Source organism: Bos indicus, chromosome 13 (assembly GCF_029378745.1).
Source record: "Bos indicus isolate NIAB-ARS_2022 breed Sahiwal x Tharparkar chromosome 13, NIAB-ARS_B.indTharparkar_mat_pri_1.0, whole genome shotgun sequence".
NCBI classification, from domain to species: Eukaryota; Metazoa; Chordata; class Mammalia; order Artiodactyla; family Bovidae; genus Bos; species Bos indicus.
The window spans coordinates 31,409,453-31,433,048 of record NC_091772.1 but is presented as its reverse complement, the minus strand read 5'-3'; the positions used below and the strand labels follow the sequence as shown (position 1 = coordinate 31,433,048).

Here is a 23,596-nt window from a genome sequence, read left to right as displayed (position 1 = left end):
CTGTAACACAAAAGGAGGGGGAAAATAAAACCCCCAAAGAATTTCTTTTATAAAACAGATATTTAAAGGAATTAGCAGAAAGTGTATTTTATGCTGGCAGAGTCCTTTTACAATGTGATTGATCTTGGTTCAAAAATCGAAATGAGATAATGAGAAACAGAGATCGTACTATTTTTGTTCCACATCATATTTTTACTAGCAGATCTGAGCCAAAGTTTTGGAAAGAAGATAGGTTTGCTTATAAATTGAACTGGCCTAAAACAGAAACTTCCAAGAACAATAAAACATTTTTAAAAGTTAAATTTGATTCTATCAGATATCCTACCATTGTTTCTAATGAAAAGCCTTTTGTGACATTTAGCATTGGATTACACCAGTCTGGTACAAAAACAGAGAAACCGAGCACTTAGTGATCTTCTGGACCCTTGAGTCAAACTTTAATGTGCATGTTGATCATCTGGGATCTTATTAAAATTCATATTCTGATTCAGTTGGTTGGTGGGACCTGATGCTTCATTTCAAACAAGCTCTGAGGTGATGCTAATGCTGCTGAGCCACATGCAACATTTTGACTAGAAAAGATTTAGGAGCAATTTTGTGTTAATTGGGTTTCTCTGGTGGCTCAGACCATAAAGAATCTTCCGTCAATGCAGGAGACCCGGGTTCAATCCCTGGGTTGGGAAGATTCTCTTGGAGAAGAGAATGGCTACCCACGCCAGTATTCTTGCCTGGAGAATTACATGAACAGAGGAGCCTAATGGGTTACAGTCCACGAGGTTTTCAAAAACATAACTGAGTGGCTAAACATTTTCTGTTTTTGGTAAATCACCTGTAGAGAAAAATAATCATCTTTTGTTTTTTATGAGAATCAGAATGCAATTTTAGCATATTTTACATTGTTGATAATATTATGGGTAATAAAACTGAGCCTGAATTTAAGAGCCAAACTTGACAACCATCCTAAGGATAGATTCAGAACAATTAGTTTCCAAAACTGATTGTTCAGTTCAATCTCTCAGTCGTGTCGAGTTTGACTCTTTGCGACCTCATGGAGTGCAGCAGGCCAGGCTTCCCTGTCCAATCACCAACTCAACTCTCAGTTGGTGATTGAGATAGATTGTAGATATAAACTGTCTCATGAAGCATTAAACTGTCAAGGAAGACAGTGGAGGTAAGACAAATGTGTGGTTCATTTAGCCTGATGTGGATCTTTCCTGTTTTTTTCTGCTACTCAGTTACGTCACTTGTTTAGTTGCTAAGTTGTGTCTGATTCTTTTGCAACCCCGTGGACTGTAGCCCACCAGCTTTCTCTGTCCATTACTTCTCCCAAACAAGAATAGTGGAGTAGATCCTCCCAACGTGAGTCTCCTGCATTGACTCGCAAATTCTTTACCACTGAGCCAGCAGGGAAGTCTTTGAAAACAGCCTGAAATATAGACTCAGGTGATCTACACGGTAATAACCCACCTTGTGGGATTATTGAGAGGTACAGACTCACTGTCCTGCTGGCGACCTACCAATGCTGGTATCTGGCTTGGCAAGCTGTTAGTGGAGCAGAGCTGACCAGTTTGCTCCTGTACTCTGGTTGACAATGAAGCCTCAGAGGTGTGCCTGATACATTTGATCCCCTAGTGGGGCATGAGGTCCCAGTAACTCCAGGCCAGTCAGCTGTTCCTGAAGCATCCTAAGCTGTTAGTTGAGAGAGAGCCCCCTAAGGGCGCTGGCTTACCAGCGTCATGGGAAATCCTGCTCATGTTGAGCAGTACCTGAAAGATACATAGCAGGGAAGTAAGTTTTCTCTTCTGGAGACACTTTCCCCCTTCCCAACAGTTTCTTTTCTTTCTTTTTTAAAAAATTAATTTATTTTTATTTGACTGCACTGGGTCTCAGTGTGGCATGCATCGTTTTAGTTTTGGCATGCGAACCCTTAGTTGAGGCGTGTGGGATCTAATTCCCTGACCGGGGTCAAACCTGAGTGTCCCACATCAGGAGTGCAGAGTCTTAGCCACTGGACCACCAGGGAAGTCCAACAGTTTCTTTAATCTTGCTAAGCCATTCTTTCTTCTTCTCTTTATCTTGTCCTTCTCAGCAAAAATTAATTACTTCTGAAAAAAGAAGAGCGTGCGCTCACTTCATTTACTTTTTAAAAAATCATTAAATTACCTTTTTATTTAAAAAATAATTTTACATGAATAAAATATTACGGGGCAGCAAAAGTTCCCCATCCATATTCCCATACCTTCTCATCACAGAGATAAACGGTGTTTTCAATTTTATGTTTATCACCTCTATGCAAGTTTATATACTGTTATTATATGTATATTTTATGTATATATATATCAGTTCAGTTCAGTTCAGTCACTCAGTTGTGTCCAACTCTTTGTGACCCCATGGACTGCAGGACACCAGGCCTCCCTGTCCATCGCCAACTTCCAGAGTTTACTCAAACTCATGTCCATTGAGTCAGTGATGCCATACACCTGTCTCCATACACACAACATAATATTGCTTTCTGTTTTATTCTTTACATAAGTGCAGTAATGCTTACTGATTTTGCTGAAATTGTGCTAAATTTATAGATTGATTTTGGAAGAATCTTTATATAGAGACTTTTCATATTAAATTTGGAATATCTCTCCATTTATTCAGTCTCCTTTTAGATCCTTCACTAAAAGTTTATATTTTTTCTATGAAAGTCTTATAGATATTTTGTTACATTTATTCCTAGGCATCTTATTTTTTATTGCTATTAAAAATGGCATCTGTTTAAAAATTATGGATGTACCCTGACCACCTTACTAAAATCACCTTCCTTAATGACTACACTTTTTCCTCCTAGAATTTATCACTGCCTCATAGTATTTCTATTTCTTTGTTTATTATCTACTTTTAGAATATAAGTTTCCCAAAGGAAGGAACATTATTTTCTTCATTATCTTGTCCCAGTGTCCCAATATAATAGAGAGACAAGTATTTGTTGTGTGAATGTTGACTTAGGTACAGTTCCTAAATTTTTGTTTGCTGGTTTAAGGAAACCGTATTAATTTTTGCCTATTATCTTATCCAGCAGCCATTCTATTTTCTAGAATGTCAAAAATTCTGCATCTTGTGTGCTTCTCTATCTTCAGTGCCTAGAAAAGGCACTTGGTGGATACTTATGAATAAATGAGTGCTCTTAAATGTTGATTGGCAGCACTTGCCTTCCAGTTCTTACAGCCATTTTCCCTTTCCCCAACTTACTGCCCTGAAGAACCCTTCAATATATCATGCAACAAAGTGATGAGAGCAGGCTTTCCTGTGTTATTTCTTATTTAAAAGAAATGTTTAAAAACTTCTACCTCTAAGTATATTTGCTGTAGATATTTGGTGGGTAGCTCTCATCCAGTGAGAAAATTTCCTTCTATTTTTAATTTTCTAGAGTTTTTATGATGAATGGATCTTCAGTTTTATCAAACACTTTTCTGCATTTGTGCAGAAAACATTGATTCTTCCTTTGTGTATTTTTTGATCTAACTTTCTCTTTTAATCTGTGTGTGTGTGTGTGTGTGTATGACAAATTGTTCTAAGATCTTTTCATCTTAAACCATTGTGAGTTTAACCTGATTAAAATATACATATCTTACAGATTGATGGATTCACTTAGCTAATATTCTATGTAAGATTTTTCATCTGCATTGTTAAGTGAGCAAAATGTTTTGAGTTAGCTAAAAGACACTTGATTGAAGTTAAAGAAAAAAATTTGACAAGTGAACAGGTCAACTCAGCAAGTAACTGAGGAGAATCCCCAAATTTAGTTGATCAATTTAACCCCTAATTTTTTTTTTGTCCAATCAGAGCCTTCCAGTTGGAGGAGTCTCAGGACTGCAGCAGAGATTTTGTGGAGGTCCGGGAAGGGAACGCCACGGGGCGCCTGGTGGGACGATACTGTGGAAACGCCCTCCCCCTCAATTATTCATCCGCTGTCGGGCACATCCTGTGGATCAGATTTGTCTCCGATGGCTCAGGCACTGGCATGGGCTTCCAAGCTGCATTTGCCAGCAGTGAGTTGGTTGTTTTAGTGATGGCTTCCAGAAGGTGTCCTACATACTCGGAAGGATAGCAGTGGTTTAAGTAATGCATTAAGAACAATTTATTTATTGTCTCTGTGGAATTACTTTATAATGTATTAGAAAAACTAAATTATATATGAATGGCTCATAAACAGCCAGGGAGAACATTCTCAGTAGCTCTAAGATTCTTTTTAAGCTCTAGTGTCTGCCTAATTTTAAGTTAAACTTTTTTATGAGAGTGTGTTAAAAGAGTTTTTTTAAATTATATTTTTGTTTCAGTTTGGTATTCTTATGTCAAATGTGTTTCATTTGATGCCATAAACTCTATAGTCTGCTAATTAAAAACATTTAGTATTACTTTAGGATACTCCTAAGTGCTCAGATGTTATAACAACAGGATATTTTTCTAATAAGATAAAGTATGAAATATTTTTATTTTCTAACTCAGTTTTTTCATAATGTGCTATATGGTATTCTACATGTGATTTAAAATGTCAGTTTCTCTTTTATAATTTTAAAACATATGTTTCATTCTTTTGTAAGCAAAATAAAGTAAACCAAAATTATAGAACAGGGCTGGTAATGCCCCTTGCCTTGTCTCCAGGTCCCCTGGGATCTGGGAACCCATTTTACATGGGAAGCTATTGCTTGTTTTCACACTGAGGAGCCTTCCAGGGAGATGGAATTCCATTCACAATATCAACTCTTCTCCAAGGAATTAATAGATAGCAGAGAAACCACAAGGGAAGCAGTATTTCTTTCAGTTTTGAGAAAAGAAATTGCAGTCAATTAAAAGTCCATCCTTTTCAACACCCCTTGCCTTTTGTTTCTTTCATTTGATTAAAAAGCTGCTCCAAGTAGGTCTGATTTACTACCCTGTTTTCCTTCCTAGTATTTGGCAATGATAACATTGTGGGAACTCATGGGAAAATTGCCTCTCCCTTGTGGCCTGGAAATTACCCCCACAACTCCAATTACCAATGGATAGTGAATGTGGAAGAATCTCAGGTTATTCATGCCAGAATCTTGGAGATGGACATGGAGGGCACACTTAACTGCTATTATGACAAATTGAAGGTGAGTTTTTAAGAGCAATTGATGTTTATACATTTTGGTGAATTGCTATTGGCAATGATAGATCCAAGTTATTGTCTATTCAAGCATTTGCAAATCATAGCAGATGGTCTACCCTACACCATGAATAACCCTGTTAGGTTACCCAAACATGGTAATTCTGGTATTATATTTGTTAGTTTTGATTCTGTAGCTAACTTTTTTCAGCATTATTGTAATTTTTCTGTTGGGCTTGTCTAAGCATGTATATTTATCTTAATTAAGTATTTATCCTATTTTATATCCCATTACCCTGTTCATTCTTATGTTAGAATGCTAAAAATTTGAACAATCATTTAAAAATAAGTATAAGTACTTATATTTAAGTATAAAAGTTGTGGTGATCATTGCCATTCAGACATTGGCTACTGCACCAATTCCCGAAGCACTATCAGATTACTTTTCATCCAGCTTTATTGAGATATATTTGACAAATAAATACTGTGTATATTTAAGATGTACAATTGGGTCGTTTCATATATGTACACACTATAAAATAGTAATCACAATCAAGCTGGTTGACACATACATCACGTCAGTTACCATGTTCTTTATTTTTGATGTGATGAGAACACATAAGATCTGCCCTGTTAGCAAATGTAAAGTGTTACAATGAACTGTTATTAGCTATAGTCACATTGCTCTGCTTTACATCTTTAGAATTATTAATCTTGCACTACTGAAACTTTGTACCCTTTGACCAGCTCCCTATTTCCCATTCACCCATCTCCTGGCAACCACCCTCTATTTCCTGCTTCTATGGATTTGACTTTTTTACTATCAGATTCTTGAAGGCCAAGATGCCATCTTATTCATTTTAGGTCCACAATGCTTCACATAGGATCCAGTACTTGATAGATGCTCAGTTTGTTGGACAGAATTATCAGATAATTTGAAATCTGAACTTACATAACAGCTTCAATTGAGAAATTTGTAATAACACTCATAACAAATTTATTCAAATTATTTACAAGATGGAGGGAAGGATGAAAAGTGTAATTGGATAGCATCCATTCATGGGTGCAGAAAACTAAACGTGCTCAAGACTATGTATTTGGAAATTGTCACAAAATATATCTCTAATTAGGTAATCTAACATTTTGAACCAAATGAAAGAGATTTCTTGAGCTTTGAGTATGCTGAACCCCTGCAAGCTATGATTCTTCTGTTGTTGCCAATTCTGCTTCTTTACTTCTTTGGAAAGAAACTCTGTTTCTTTACTTACCTGTGGACAGGTGAGCTCCTTCAGGACACCTGTCCACTTTCTCTCATGAAACTTTTCCTTTTTCTTGTTACTTTTCCCCTTTCTTCCCAATTCCTCCCTTTGAGGCCCCAGAGCACATTCAGTAAGCACTGTTGAGCAACTATCTTGGTTGCTACTTTTCTACCCACACATTTTACTGTAAATCGTATAGTGAGCTACATCACATGGAGCATGTTTATTAATATAATTCCGCAGGAATGAGAAGTGATTTTAAAACACATTTAATTGTTTGCAGTCATATTTTGTATTTCATTATACTTTCTTTTCTAAACTTATATGTAATGTTTGCTTATTTATGATAAAATTATAATAAATTATAATAAAAATATATTAAAAATTATAATAAAAATTATAATAACAAATTATCCTTTTGACTTTCTATTTATGAAGAAAATGGAGGCGATTCCCTAAGTTCAGTGCTTTGTTCTCTGTCTTTTCCATGCAGATTTACGATGGGGCTGGCATTCACTCCCGCCTGGTTGGAACCTACTGTGGTACCCAAACCGACTCTTTCAGCTCCACTGGAAGTTCTCTGACATTTCAGTTTTCTTCTGATTCTTCCATCTCAGGGAGAGGATTCCTCCTGGAGTGGTTTGCAATGAATGCCTCTGTTGGACCTGTACCTACCATTGCGACAGGTCTGTTAGTAATAAATGGCATTCTTTATAGGGGCTGATGTGTGTAGACTAATATCTCCAAGAGTCCTGCTAATAAAGGCCAAATACACAAATGAATAAGAATAATAATTGCAGTCTCAAAACCCTTCCTCCGTATGTTCAGATGTTCTTCTAATCTCATAAATACATAAAGATTACATGTTTATTCCAAAAAGTGCTGGTTTCCCATGATATTTTCATAATAATTAAGGGCTTAGGAAAACATTTTTTTTAATTAATTAATTTATTTGGCTGCTCCAGGTCTTACTTGCAGCACATAGGATTGTCCATCTTTGTTGGTTGTGGCTCGTGGGATCTTTAGTGGTGGCACGTGGGATCTTTTTTTTTTTTTAAGTTGGGTATGTGAATCTAGTTCCCTGACCAGGTGTTGAACCCAGGCCCCCTGCACTTGTAGTAGAGTCTTAGCTGCTGGACCACCAGGGAAGTCCTGATAATTGAGAGTTCAACATCCACAAGACATTACACTTACAGTTTCTAGAAACCACTTTAGAGATCTCTGAAAGTTTGGTTTGCAAATACCATGCACACACACACAATAGATAAAGATCAACTGATAGAAATATTTTCCTCTGTATTAAATATCCTTTATTTTTCCTCTGTTATTATAAGTGTGCCTTCAGAAATGCTTTTCTTGGTACTTAGCAGGTGATAAACTGTCATGTTTCAAGGTAAAGGTGGCCTAAATTGTAAGCTTTTATTTTATTTTCCTACTTTAAAGATATGTTAGACTCCCTCAGTATGCTGTGTTTTGGAAGACCGTTAAGCAGCTGAACGACTACAACAGTAGTCTTCATGCTTGACAAATAATAGACGCTCCATAACTGGGTGAAGTGGCAAAATGATGGTGAAAACAGTAGAATGCAATGTGTTTTTCATAAAAAATATGGAAATCACAGCTGTCTGAATTAGTGGAAAAATATTTATAAATTTCTTTGAGAAAATTGTTTGAATTTGGTTCTTTCAGTATAGGATTGTGGCTTTACACTTAAAATGCTACCTTCTTTTCTACCAGCGCTATTTCAAAGCTGTTGCTTTTCATTCTGCAGGTGCTTGTGGTGGGTTCCTGCAAACAGGAGATACTCCAGTCTTCCTCTACTCCCCAGGCTGGCCTGAAAGCTACAGTAATGGCGCCAACTGTATGTGGCTCATCCAGGCTCCAGATTCTACTGTGGAACTCAACATCCTTTCCCTGGACATTGAATCTCATAGCACATGCAGCTATGATAAACTTGTGATAAGAGATGGTGAGAAACATTTAAAAAGCAAAATAAAGCAAAAAACTACCTAGTTTCAACCCTGACACATATTTGGTTACATTCAGTTATAATCATACTTGTTTACTGCCTTCATCCAGTTTGTATGGAATCATGAGATACTAGAATTGGCTACATTTATGCAGAACACAGGCTTCCCTGGTGGCTCAGTGGTAAAGAATCAGCCTGCCAGTGCAGGAGATGCAGGTTCCATCTCTGGTCCAGGAAGATGCCCTGGAGAAGTAAGTGGCAACCCACTTGAGTATTCTTGCCTGAAGAATCCCATGGACGGAGGAGCCTGGTGGGCTACAGTCCATAGGGTCACAAAGAGTCAGGCACAACTTAGCAACTGGACAACAGCAATAACGACTACAGAACATAAGGAAAATATTAAATTGCCATAGCAAGATAATTCACACACTACACACTATGTCAGGGAGAGCATTAGGAAACATTATATCTTGTTTAAGAAGGAAATTATAATCTGAGTTTCCAGGTTGTGCTGCTTTCTCATTTAAAGGCTATGGAAATCAATCTTAATGTGTTGTATCTATGGCTTTAAGATCTAAGTATGAAAAGTACTTATAATTTCAATGTATTCAGTTTTCCATGTCTACTGAATCTCTGGCTAGAATGGGTTGAAAAGTGAAATTCACTCAGTTGTGTCTGACTCTTTGTGACCATACAGTCCATGGAATTCTCCAGGACAGGATACTGGAGTGGGTAGCCTTTCCCTTCTAGAGAGGATCTTCCCAACCCAGGGACTGAACCTAGGTTTCCAGCATTGTAGGCAGATTCTTTACCAGCTGAGCTACCAGGGAAGCCCCCAGAATGGGTAGTATTAAGGGCTAACAGTTTTCGTCTTTTCCTTGTAGTAATGCTAGACAGGGAATGAGAGGTGTGACTGATGCTATAGTGAAAGATGTAGAGTTGTAACTTCGCGATCTGCATGGAACAGAGAAGACGGAGGCTGTGTCCTCTTGTCAGTGTTTCTCACTGTTTGATCCCCAGACCAGCAGCATCAACATCACTTGGGAACTTGTTAGTGATGCACACTCAGTGCCCCACCCCAGATCAACTAAACTAGAAACTCTCAGATGGGTTCTAAATCTGTCTGAAGTTAAGGTCAAGATCAGGTGAGGAGAGTAAGACAGGATTGGGCAAGTACAGAGGCAGATCCTGTCTTCATTTAAAACTGGAATATTTTATTCACCTTACATTTCATTTCCATTTTTGAAAGATTGCACTAAAATATTTTTATCTTGATTCCTGAGGTCTTTGACATCTTCTTGAATTTTGCCCCCATTATATCTACTACTGTTGGCAAGAATCCCTTAGAAGAAATGGAGTAGCCATCATAGGCAACAAAAGAGTACAAAATGCAGTACTTGAATGCAAGCTCAAAAATCACAGAATGATCTCTGTTCATTTCCAAGGCAAACCATTCACTATCACAGTAATTCAAATCTATGCCCTGACCAGTAATGCTGAAGAAGCTAAAGTTGAAGAATTCTATGAAGACCTACAAGACCTTCTAGAACTAACACCCCAAAAAGATGTCCTTTTCATGATAGGGGACTGGAATGCAAAAGTAGAAAGTCAAGAAACACCTGGAATAACAGGCAGATTTGGCCTTGGAGTACAGAATGAAGCAGGGCAAAGGCTAATAGAGTTCTGCCAAGAGAACGCACTGGTCATAGCAAACACCCTCTTCCAACAACACAAGAGAAGACTCTACACATGGACATCACCAGATGGCCAACACCAAAATCAGATTGATTATATTCTTTGCAGCCAAAGATGGAGAAGCTCTATACAGTCAGGAAAAACAAGACCAGGAGCTGACTGTGGCTCAGATCATGAACTCCTTATTGCCAAATTCAGACTGAAATTGAAGAAAGTAGGGAAAACCACTAGACCATTCAAGTATGACTTAAATCAAATCCCTTACAATTATACAGTGGAAGTGAGAAATAGATTCAAGGGATTAGATCTGATGGACAGAGTACCTGAACAACTATTGATAGAGGTTCATGACATTGTACAGGAGACAGGGATCAAGATCATCCCCAAGAAAAAGAAATGAAAAAAAGCAAAATGGCTGTCTGGGGAGGCCTTACAAATAGCTGTGAAAAGAAGAGAAGTAAAAGGCACAGGAGAAAAAGAAAGGTATACCCGTTTGAATTCAGAGTTCCAAAGAATAGCAAGGAGAGATAAGAAAGTCTTCCTCAGTGATCAATGCAAAGAAATAGAGGAAAACAATAGAATGGGAAAGACTAGAGATCTCTTCAAGAAAATTAAAGATATCAAGGGAATATTTCATGCAAAGATGGGCACAATAAAGGACAGAAATGATATGGACCTAAAAGGAGCTGAAGATATTAAGAAGAGGTGGCAAGAATACACAGAGGAATTATACAAAAACAGATCTTCAAAACAAAACAAAACAAAACAAAACAAAAAAACAGATCTTCATGACCCAGATAATCACAATGTTATGATCACTAACCTAGAGCCAGACATCCTGGAATGCAAAGTCAAGTGGGCCTTAGGAAGCATCACTACAAACAAAGCTAGGGGAGGTGATAGAATTCTAGTTGAGCTATTTCAAATCCTAAAAATTGATGCTGTGAAAGTGCTGCACTCAATGTACCAGCAAATTTGGAAAACTTAGCAGTGGCCACAGGACTGGCAAAGGTCAGTTTTCATTCCAATCCCAAAGAAAGGCAATGCCAAAGAATGTTCAAACTACCACACAATTGCACTCATCTCACATGCTAGTAAAGTAATGCTCAAAATTCTCCAAGCCAGGCTTCAACAGTACATGAACTGTGAACTTCCAGAAGTTCAAGCTGGATTTAGAAAAGGCAGAGGAACCAGAGATCAAATTGCCAACATCCGTTGGATCATGGAAAAAGCAAGAGAGTTCCAGAAAAACATCTAATTCTGCTTTATTGACTATGCCAAAGCCTTTGACTGTGTGGATCACAACAAACTGTGGAAAATTCTTCAGAGATGGGAATCCCAGACCACCTGACCTGCCTCCTGAGAAATCTGTATGCAGGTCAGGAAGCAACAGTTAGAACTAGACATGGAACAACAGACTGGTTCCAAATCTGGAAAGGAATATGTCAAGGCTGTATATTGTCACCCTGCTTATTTAACTTATATGCAGAGTACATCATGTGAAATGCTGGGCTGGATGAAGCACAAGCTGGAATCAAGATTGCTGGGAGAAATATCAATAACTTCAGGTATGCGGTGACACCACACTTACGGCAGAAAGCGAAGAAGAACTGAAGACGAAACTCTTGATGAAACTGAAAGAGGAGAGTGAAAAAGTTGGCTTAACGCTGAACATTCAGATAACTAAGATCATGGCATCTGGTACAATCACTTCATGGAAAATAGATGGGGAAACAGTGGAAACAGTGACAAAGTTTATTTTGGGGGGCTCCAAAATCACTGCAGATGGTGACTGCAGCCATGAAATTAAAAGACTATTACTCCTTGGAAGAAAAGTTATGACCAACCTAGACAGCATATTAAAAAGCAGAGACATTGCTTTGCTGCCAAATGTCCATCTAATCAAAGCTATAGTTTTTCCAGTAGTCATGTATGGATGTGAGAGTTGGACTATAAAGAAAGCTGAGTGCCAAAGAATTGATGCTTTTGAATTGTGGTGTTGGAGAAGACTCTTGAGAGTCCATTGGACTGAAAAGATATCAAATCAGTCCACCCTAAAGGAAATGAGTCCTGAATATTCATTGGAAGGCCTGATGCTGAAGCTGAAACTCCAATACTTTGGCCACCTGATGCGAAGAACAGACTCTTTGAAAAGACCTTGATGCCAGCAAAGACTGAAGGCAGGAGGAGAAGGGGACGACAGAGGATGAGATGGTTGGATGGTGTCACCGACTCAGTGGACATGGGTTTGTGTAGACTCCGGCAGCTGGTGATGGATAGGGAGGCCTGGTGTGCTGCAGTTCATGGGGTCACAAAGAGTCGGACATGACTGACTGAACTGAACTGAACTGAACTAGTAGCGCAGGCTCAGCATTATGGGTTTTATTTCCCAAAAGATGCAAGAAGCATAGAGTTTTCTATGAATTTCCTAGTTATTAAATTTTGGCAATTAATGAAAAATGCTTCATAGCCTTTTTTTGGACCAAACAAATATATTTGCTATTGGTCCACAGGTGTCTAATGTGCATTTTTGTGTCTCCTGTATCTACTCAACCATAGACCACCCCCTGCTATTTATAGTGAGGAAAAATCAAATGGCAGAGCATCTTTGCTTTCCCGCTGTAGGGCAGAAGGTGAAGACTCAGGTCAATCATATAAACGTGTTTAGATGGTAAGCCATAACTTTCTACCTTTTTCCTATCAAAAGTCTCCTCTAAGCACATTGCCCAGAGGAAGTATCATCTTTCCTTCTTTTTTAAAATTCTTTCCTTAGAAAAAAAATGAAAGTCAATAGACCCAGCTCAGTCTCACTGAAAGATAAAATATACACTTATGAAATAAAGCTTCAAAATTTTCTGATGCAGATAATCAGAAATTAAGTCAACAGATTTGGGCTGAAATATATAGCAAACTAGTATAATGAAGATAAAAATGCAAGAGGAATTACAGATAAACTTCTGAATGATAAAATAATGCATAGTTACCAGAAGTCAGAACTCCTCTAAAGAACGCCACGTATTTATAGCTGTGCCACTACATTCGGGAACTTGTTTTCTAAACTAGCTAGTAATGTGTGAGTTTTAGGTTGTAGTCAATGTCAAAAAAGAATCATTTTGCTAGTTGAGTGAAAGGGTCGATTTCCTCATGTCTTACATTCTATTTTTATGTATTTTTTAAGTTTGAAATCATTAATTCTATGCCTTAGGGGAAAAAAGCAATGTATTTTCCCAGTCAAGGCATCCAAGTCTGTTATAATCCCCTTTGCTCCATTCAGGCTTTAACTGAAACAGCTGTTTTGATCAACATTTAAAATTGAGAGAAGCCAAAGGGAAAAGGGCCATGGGGTGACCCAGTCCTCAGTGGTGTTTCTGGAGTGCACACTTGCTGATGCTAGCTTTTTTTCATCTTCTGCACATGGACAGAAGTGTATTCATTTAATGGCAGAACAAACAATGAGCAACCAAGAAATGAAAAGGAAAAAGAGAAACCCTCTGAAGGTGAAGGCACACTTCTGGGCAAATGACCTTATAACACTAGCACTGGATCTGGAGATGAAGAATCAAATGTTTTGTTTTTTGGGTACTTGACCTTCAGCAGTCAGAATAGCTTAGTTTAGTGTCTGATGCACACATCAGCACTGGTCCTCAATTACTTCCCAACCCCACATCTTGTTTTGAGTTTTAGTTCCAGGAAGAACTGTCAACCAGTGTTTGGAAAGGCAGTGGAACTGGCAAAGAAGTCATTATTAAAGTGTAAAGAAAAAGGCAGGCAGCCCCACTGCAAACCACGATGATGTAACCCCTGGAGTGTACCTGTATCTGATAATCTCGTTGTCTCCTAGGAATGGGGGTGTTTTGAGAATAATGTACGAGGTGCTTCTGCTGGGTTGCACTGGTGGTGGAGCCGATTCTTTAAAAATGTTTTTCATTGGAGTACAGTTGATTTTCAATGTTGTATTAGTTTCAGGTGTACAGTAAAGTGAATCAGTTATCCGTATACGTATATTCACTCTTTTTAAGATTCTTTCCCCATATAGGTAATTATAGAGTATTGAGTAGAATTCCCTTTGCTATGTATTAATAGTAGATATTTATCGATTATCTGTTTTATATATAGTAGTGTATATATGTTAATCCCAATCTCCCAATTTATTCCTCTCCACTCCCCTATGGTAACCACAAATTTGTTTTCCACATCTGTTTCTCTCTTTCTGTTTTGTAAATAAGTTGTGGAGGTGACTCATAAGACAGCATGTTGTCACACTGACATTTCCTTTCCTTGGTCATAGGAGACAACAGCATGGCCCAGGAGCTAGCCGTTCTCTGCGGCAGGGAGGTCCCCGGACCCATCCGGTCAACTGGAGAGTACATGGTGATCCACTTCACCTCGGACTTCAGTGTAACTGGGGCAGGCTTTAATGCGTCCTTTCACAAGAGTAATATATTCTCTTAATTTGTTCTAATTCATTTCATCTCACCTCACCTATCTCTTGCTGTCTCTCTAACATACTCTGCTCGTTTTTCAATGCCAAGACACAGATTGTAAGTCAGAGTGCACAAGTCTCTGCCTAGCCTCTGGGGAGGAGGGGTTATCCTGATGTCACGTACTAAGTCCTGATCAAAAAAACAAACAACAAAAAAAAAAACCGGTCACATTGTACAGAAGGATCCTCTGCCTTCAGTTTTCTGGGTGGGACAACTTCTCTCCATAGTAAGTCTAAGAGGAAGATGTCTCAAGCAATATTTCAGCCCAGGTGATGGCTGGAACCAGAAGACAGTGCATATCCATAACACAGCAGAGGAGCAATAAGTCAGAGCTATCCTCAGTCTAAGAAATAACCAGTCAAGTAATATAGGAGAAATCGTTGTAAATCCCTTGGTTGAAATGATTCATTTAAAGGTTGGCAGGAAGAGTTTGCTGCTCTTGAAGTATGAATTTGGTGAGTCCAAGAAGATGCACAGGATATGGGAGGCTGTCATGTGGAGTGTGATCAAGAATTTGAATGCTTGACAAAATGTGAAGTCCAGCCACCATTTTCAGCCCAAACTGGATTAAAGTTAAAGAAGTAGCCTACAGAATGTGCAGGATCTGAAGATTCCCATATTTGTAACTGAAAAACATAATTTTAAAGTAGATTATCAATCTAGACATTAAACATGAACATTTCCCCCACTATTATGTATGGTTATTAGAGAGTAGGGAGCAATTGAAAATAAATGATCACCCTTACAGTCAAGGGGGCCTGGCTGTGGAATGGTTTAGGACAATGGGCTTTGGAATTAGATGGACCTAAGGTAAATTTCCACTGCTGCATTTTAGCTACTGGTGTGAGCCCTCTGCACTCACTCACTGATGTGCCAGTCGGTCCCTGATAGCTGGCAAATGCCTGACTTCACTTAGGATGTTGAGCTCCCGTTTCTGTCAGATCTCTGCTCAGATATAACCACAGTTACGTGGCCTTCTCTAACTACTCCAGACAATAAAATTCCATTTTCCCACTCCCAATTCATCTTTGTAAACTTATCACCACCTCACATATTACATTTGTGTTTGCTGTGTGTCTGACTTGTCTGTAAAGGAGGCTTCATGAAAGTTAAGGGAATTGTCTCTACTGCTGACTTCTACATCCCTATCTTACTAACAAAAGCACAATGAGGACCCAGGAGCATGTGCTCCAACCATACCTGTGCTCATTGTTTCCAACATTTTGGTCCCAAGTGAGTTTCAAACCTTTCTATTGCCTACACTTTGGGAATTCTCAAGACAAACAGAAAAAGCATCAAAATCCAGTTGCGAATGTTATCTAAATGCAATCTTTGTTTCTTCTTGGCAAGGTTGTGGTGGATACTTGCATGCAGACCGGGGAATTATCACATCACCCAGGTACCCCGAGACCTACACACCAAATCTCAACTGCTCTTGGCATGTCCAGGTCCAGAGTGGCCTGACCATTGCTGTCCACTTTGAACAGCCCTTCCAGATTCTAAACAGAGACTCCTCTTGCAACCAGGGGGATTACTTGGTGGTAGGTCTTTTTTGCTGCTTTTTCTAATTACTTTTTCTATACACTTCATAACAAATGATGATATTTTTCCTTTTGGGCTGTAAGTTGATAAAACCTGTATACCTTGTCTTCATCAGTATGAAGGTAATTGTGCAATTTTGATTTGTCTTTCCAGCTCAAAAATGGACCTGATCTTTCTTCTCCACCCTTGGGTCCCCATGGAGGAAATGGTCGTTTTTGTGGCAGTCACCCTTCATCCACTCTGTTCACTTCGGATAATCAAATGTTTGTTCAATTTATTTCTGATAATAGTAATGAAGGGCAAGGATTTAAGATCACATACGAGGCAAAGAGTTTGGGTAAGTGTTTTCACTGAGAATTTTGTCTGTACTTTTCCTGAAATTGCTTGGTCTTCCTTGTTTAGATTTCAGGAAAAAATATCTAGTTTTTTTTTTTTTTTTTTTCCCTGAACTAAGAATAATGATGTTATTAGGAATAGCTACCTATTATCAGGCACTTACTTTGTGCTGGATACAATTGCTACCTCATCATGACTACATCTTTTCATTGTTTCCATTCTCTAGATAAGTAAGGTGAGGCTTAGATTGTACAAGAAAATGAATGAACTTTTACATGAGTATAAATTGAGCTGATCTTAGTGATCCCTGAAATTCCCTATACTTTTCCATTATAAAATGTCTGGTCATAAGTTATATTTGGTTACAGAAACCTTGTAAGTATGATAATTACATTGTTTTATAATCATTTGTATGCTTCTTTTTAGATGAATGTATAGTCCTTTGATTCTATTATTACCCATCTAATTATATAGTCCAGTAATGGTCTGACTTAATTACACTTGATGGTAATTGTATTTAATTCTGCTGTAATGATTTGATTTTTGTGACATTTACTTTAGATAACATTTAATTGAATAAATAAGTAAACAAGCTTCAGAAAAAAGAGGGAGCAGTGTCAGTAGAGAGTGAGTCTTTGGTCCCTTAAAATGAGATAATTCTAATTTCAGTTTAATCCTATGACCTCAGTCTCATATTCCTGGATATATTTCAAAATATATATTCATCTAAATGAAGCCATATGTTTTATGGCACATTCTCGAAAGTATGAGAATTTAAAACATCAGCATAATTTCCTCCTCTAAGGAAATGGGGAGAGGAGAGGAAATAAATATCCACCAGCTGACATAGAAAATGATCTCATCCCTCCAGCAGGTTCCATGACCACCAGGAACATCCTTTCCTCTCTTCCCAGCACACATAACGCTGGTGCTTGGAGGGAGCTTTTAACAGCACAGCTTTGTGACACCAGCAGCACCACCTTCCAGGCAGCGAGTTTCTTGTCCCTCGCTGTCTCCACGCTCAGCTTTGCTGCTGAGTTATGATGGTCAGGATTTCACAAGGTCCTGAGACTTTACAGAGTCCTAGTGCCTTGTGTTTAGTAAGTAGACCCAGAACTCTGCTTTTCCATCTTTACCCAGGTAGACTCAGTCTTGAATTATATTTTCAAAGTCAATATTTAGTGGGAATTCATATACACTAAGGGTCTATTTGCAAACACTATAATTCTATCATTGCTTTGTGGGTCCTCTATTCACGAAAGAATGGTTATCACCATTGGTTATCACCACTTCCCCATCTTTCTGCCTTAATATTAGACTTAAAAGTCTTTTAAGATTTCAAAACTGGTTGCAATATGATCACTCTTGTTGATCTCAACTTTCTGATTCAAGCATCTCCCCCAACTATAGTCAGCTCTACTTCCCTGTCTTTCCACCACACCTACTTCTTTGCCACTCTTGTTTCTCAGCTTTTAACACATGTTATTCAGTGAACAACTTTTGGCATCAAATTAGCCTCATTCTGCACCATCAGCCTCCAATAACATCCTTCTATATGGTTGATGAGATTTCTGTGTCCCTGTGCTTGATGCTTTCTTTGTCACTAGATTAACTGATATTTTAATTTATTAATTGAACATTTACAAAGGGTTTCACACTGTCCAAACCACCAAACCACTGCATAATTTATTGGCTTTAAGAAGGAGTGAAATTTCTGCTGAGAATATATGGTTTAGCAAATTAAAAAAGAGCACACGTGGTAGCTCCCTTGATAGCAAATTCAAAATGTATTTGCTTAAAAAGAAAAGGAGGATGATTTCAGGTGAAAGGAAATTGAGATCGGAAATACAGATAGAGACTTTTTTAAATGAAGGTGGCCATTGCCTGCGTCCTCTTTCTCCAGACCGTAGACTGATTTCCCTGTATTTCCTGACAGCCTGTGGGGGCAATATTTACATCCATAATGCTGATTCTACTGGATACGTAACCTCCCCGAACCACCCTGACCATTATCCCCAGCATGCTGACTGCATTTGGCTTATAGCTGCTCCTCCCGGGAAACTCATACGACTGCAGTTTGAAGGCCAGTTCAGTATCGAAGTAACACCCAAGTAGGTCACCTCTGTTTAACTTTCCTGCTATCTGGAGTTGGTATTTATTTTTAGCTGTCACCTTTGAGAACAGTTTCCTACGGCTTTTTTGTCTTTTCTAAAAGTTTTTATGGAAATGTAGGAAATGTAATTCATTTACAATATTGTGTTAGTTTCAGATGTATAGCAAAGTGATTCAGTTATATATATATATATTTTTTTTTTTACATTCTCTTTCATGATAGGTTATTACGTGATATTGAAAATAGTTCCCTGTGCTATACAGTAGGTTCTGGTCCACCTGCTTTTCTCAGCAGCATTTACTGCTAAGGAAATCTAGGGGTGGGGAAGGGAAATGTTAACACCTCAAGCTGAAAACCTTGCCTGCCAGTCACCCTCCCGTCAGCTGAGCAGATGATGTAAACAGATACCATTCCTCCTGACCCTGTGCACATCCTCCATGAGACTCGGAGGACGGCTGTCTGAGATTTATGTCATCTCTTCTTCCTCCCACAGGAAAAATAGAGTGTCTCTGGTAGACAAGTATTTATTTGCCCAGCCTGACACTCGGTGTCATAAATGATAAAATGCCTCTTTAACAAATGGAAATTTGTGACACCAGGGGTCACCAGGGTTAGAAACAGGACTGGAAATAAGGACAGTCCAATTGCCCAATCTCTGTTTAATAAGAATCATTAAAGATTACAAACCAAAGAGTTTATGTCTTACTATGTTAAGCACAAAGAGATTGAAAAAAGATCTGTATTTTTCTCTTAGTTTAACAAAAGCATGTATACACTTGTATGCATGATTGTGTGGTGCAAAGCTTAGGTACGAGAGCTTTTGTTTACCAGTTCTGGACTCTTGATATAATGCCACTGTCCCCTCACTGAGCATTAATTGGCTGGTTGACTTTCTCAAGAAAGATTGGTTAAATACCTGTCCTCTTTTATGGACACAGAATTCTGGCTGAGATTCTCCATAAGCTCCGTTTACAGAGCTGTCAACAGAGTTCATCTTTGTCTCATGAAATGTGTCATAACATCATGTGAAACAAAATACCTGGGTTCTGAAATGCCTTGGGGTTGATTTTGGAGCTTCCCTGATGTCTCAGTGGTAAAGAATCTGCCTGCCAATGCAGGAGACGCAGGTTCGATCCCTGGGTTGGCAAGATCCCCTGGAGAAGGAAGTGGCAACCCACTCTAGTATTTTTGCCTGGGAAACCCTGTGGACAGAGAAGCCTGGCAGGGTACCGTCCGTGGAGTTGAAGAGTTGAACATGACTGAGTGACTAAACAAATAAATATACAACAAGGGGTTGATTGGAGAATGACTTTTACATTTCTAAGACTGACAGAAAGTGGAAGGTGAGTAAATATTCTTCAGTGTGGTAAATATAAAACCTGTCTTTTTGAGCTCCAAACTGGAGTGTGTTATGTCTCAGAAAAATATTCGACAGTGTTCTGAAGTGACACACCACTTATATAGACTCTGTTGTAGTGTCTATGCTGTGATGTATATCTGGTGCTACAGAAATAATGATCTTATTATGCCCTTGGAGAAAGTGAAGTCTTTATTATCAAAATATGTCAAAGCCATTGACTTTACAAATTAAACAGAATCTTCTTTCCACTTTAGCTGTACGTCCAATTACCTTGAGTTGCGAGATGGAGCTGATTCAAACGCACCGATACTTTCCAAGTTTTGTGGGACATCTCTGCCCATCAGTCAGTTGTCCTCAGGAGAGGTGATGTATTTGAGGTTCCGGTCTGACAACAGCCCCACTCATGTGGGATTCAAAGCCAAGTATTCTATAGGTAATGACATTTTTCTATTCAATAAGAAAGTAGTGACAGAATGATCGCATTAAAACTTTTTTAAAAATCATGCCATTTTTAAAGAAGTCTATCTGCCTAATTTTAACAGTTATTTTAATGATATAAGTAAGGAATGTGAATGTTTAAAACCACAAAGTCATTTATCAATTTAAATTTTTACTTTAATTTCCATCTTAAAACACTTTTTTGTATACTTGAATATTTTTATTTTTCTCTTAATTTTTATATATTCAGTTAAATTCTAGTTTCTTCCTCTTGTCATAAAATATATGTAATGTTACTTTAGATAGTAAAACTGTTTAGCAATCAGATGGCTAGTTTTTAGAACCATGACTTTGACCTCCTCAGCATTAATGGATAATCCGAGATGTTTTTCCCCTAAATCTCTAGCACCAAGTCATTCACTCGGTGTTTTGATTTCTTTCCTTTAAAAAATAAATAATAAACATGCATCCTGAAGATTCACTACAAGATGGTCACAGTTACATAGAATTTAGTATCTAATGGGTCTGAACACAAACCGAACATATTAGATACACTCAAAACTCGAAAAGCCTAGTTGTAACAATATTTAGCCTATACCATATGTCTTTTATAGCCTGAGGAAAATGGTATATAATTCAGTCTGTCACATCCAGCTGATAAGAAATAATAGGATAGTAATTTTCAAGGCCCCGAGGTACCCATCACTGCAGTAGCACGTTTATCTGATAAACTAGAAATCACAGGCATAACTAATCAACCACAGCATCATTTCTAGTTGAGCTTGAACTCAGTCTACAGAATCACAACCCAGGCTGCTAGGCAGCTCTTATCAATCTATCAGTTAGTTCTGGAAAGAAACCTGCTTGCAGTTAGTAGCTCTTACAGTGACCTGAGAGAATTCATGAGACATCACAGGATATGCTGTTCAGCAGTATTTCCATCTTCCCTTTCCCATTATTAGATTGGACTTGTGGTGTCATTTCTCTGTACATGGATAGCAGATTTCGTATAATAAGGGAAGCACAAACTAAACATTTCCACCATTTTTAAAACTTCAGTTTATATTCACTTGGCACTGAAAAGCTTTTCAATGTGCTGGTTAAATTTCAAAGAAACCGTTAAGAGCATATTGCTCTTTTTCTACAGCCCCGTGTGGGGGAGCAGTGACAGGGCAAAGCGGTGTCATTGAGAGCAACGGATACCCAACACAGCCATACACAGACGACTTATTCTGTGAGTGGCGTCTCCGGGGACCCTTGGGACACTATCTCACCATCCACTTTGAAGGCTTCAACCTTCAGAATTCGTCTGGCTGTGAACGAGACTTTGTGGAAATCTGGGAAAACCATACATCTGGTCAGTGAAATATGTCTGCTGTCTTTTGGGAGGTGTCTGTTTTCACCTGTTACTCATTCAGCCTCTGAAATACCCTCGTTTCCAAGAAAGGAAAGAGTTTGTTTCTTACAAAGAAGTGCAGATCAGTTAGCTATGGACTATTCAGCATTTCTCTTGCTTATTTCTTACCCAAGAAACAGTGGTGTCCAAAGCCCAGGGGTCATTGTAGAGCTTATCCTGGGACCACACTGAGAGAGCACTGTGTGGGAAGGCACCCTCTTCCAGGGGACTTTCCGGGGCCACAGCTAGATATTTGAGGGGCATCCTGTAAGGGAAGGAGAGGAAAGGAGAATATACTGGGACTTCTCTGGCGGTCCAGTGTTTAAGAATTTGCCTTGCAATGCAGAGGACATGAGTTTGATCCCTGGTCAGGAATTTAAGATCCCACATGCCACGGAGCAACTAAACCTGTATGGCACAACTACTAAGCCCGCACATTAGAGTGGAACTAGAGGAGCCTGTGCCATAATGAAGACCCAGCACAACCAAAACCATTTTTTTTTTTTAATTTTAAAAAAGGGTGATACACCGTGGAAATAATATGAGATGGATGCTTCCCACTCTGTCTCCTTGGACCATTTCACAACCAACTGAGCCAACCTTCCTCGCTGTGCTGATGCTCTTGGTTCTACCTGGTTGCTGTTTTTGTCGCTCATCTTCATATATTTGAATGTATCAATTTGTATTCTTGTTTGACCTACTTCTCTTGCCAGAGGTCACCATTTCTTCCTGGGCAGGGTCTAATCTATTATTATTTTCTTTGGGAATGCCAAGTATCTCAAGTAGAGGTTAAGTGAAATCAACGCCCGGACATATACATGCTTCATACTTATTTCACTCTCACAGGCACCTTATTGGGCAGATACTGTGGAAGCAGCATTCCCAGCAGCATAGACACTTCCAGCAATGTTGCTTTGGTCAGGTTTGTCACGGACGGCTCTGTCTCTGCCTCAGGATTTAGACTACGGTTTGACTCCAGCTTGGAAGGTAAGTCTGTTGATTCATTAAAAAAATACACACACACACATGCACATATATCATGTTACATATATATAAATAATAGGTTGGCCAAAAAGTTCATTTGTGTTTTTCTGTAAGCCATTATGGGAAAAAATGAACGAATTTTTTTTTTGCCAATCCAATAATATGTATTACTATAATACATATTAATATGTTTCTGAGCTGCTATACTGAATAAACACTCTACTTAGGCACTGGTGTTAAATAAGCTGGACAAGACACCATGGCCCATGGCTCCTTGAACCTCAGTAGCCTAGCGGGAGGTAGACAGTAATCAGATAGTCACACCAATAAATGAAAAGTCACAAATGCAATCAGTGCTACAAAGGATCTAATGCTGAGAGGGTGTGAGGAGGCAAGGGCCTTCACCACATCTCATCTGAAGAAGGCCAGTCCTTTATTGCTCCAGTCATTTAGAATTTGTGTTCCAAATTCCCTGACAAGCTCAGGTGAAATAAAAACCTTGTCATGAAAAAACTGGATGATCATTTAGCCTTGTGCTTTCAGACTCTGATGGTTACTACGCTTACTGGTCTCTCATAGTTCTTCAGTCATGATGACAAACAGCTGCCAGTGAACTATCAATATAATCTATGAAAGAAAATGAAAGTGTTAGTTGCTCAGTCATGTCCAACTCTCTGTGACCCCATGGACTGTAGCCCACCAGGCTCCTCTGTCCATGGAATTCTCCAGGCAAGAATACTGGAGTAGGTTGCCATTCCCTTCTCCAGGGGATCTTCCCGACCCAGGGATCGAACCCAGGTCTCCCGCATTGCAGGCGGGTTCTTTACCAGCTGAGCCACCAGGGAAGCCCTATGATCCATGGAAGCAGAGATTAAGTATTAAATATCAGAAACAGCCCTCG

The 23,596-nt window shown here is 38.8% G+C and overlaps 1 protein-coding gene across 3 annotated transcripts in view; it reads left to right on the top strand.

The window, feature by feature from the left end:
- CUBN (cubilin) overlaps positions 1 to 23,596 on the top strand; it is a 290,799-nt gene that overhangs the window by 183,044 nt on the left and 84,159 nt on the right. For all 3 annotated transcript variants that reach the window (XM_070800876.1, XM_070800875.1, XM_070800877.1), the window contains 11 exons: positions 3,835 to 4,040; positions 4,942 to 5,126; positions 6,872 to 7,064; positions 8,150 to 8,347; positions 14,331 to 14,477; positions 15,877 to 16,067; positions 16,222 to 16,405; positions 18,341 to 18,515; positions 20,132 to 20,310; positions 21,463 to 21,672; positions 22,558 to 22,698. In XM_070800876.1, coding sequence (XP_070656977.1) covers positions 3,835 to 4,040; positions 4,942 to 5,126; positions 6,872 to 7,064; positions 8,150 to 8,347; positions 14,331 to 14,477; positions 15,877 to 16,067; positions 16,222 to 16,405; positions 18,341 to 18,515; positions 20,132 to 20,310; positions 21,463 to 21,672; positions 22,558 to 22,698 — 2,009 coding nt within the window. The remainder of the gene's footprint in view (positions 1 to 3,834; positions 4,041 to 4,941; positions 5,127 to 6,871; positions 7,065 to 8,149; positions 8,348 to 14,330; positions 14,478 to 15,876; positions 16,068 to 16,221; positions 16,406 to 18,340; positions 18,516 to 20,131; positions 20,311 to 21,462; positions 21,673 to 22,557; positions 22,699 to 23,596) is intronic.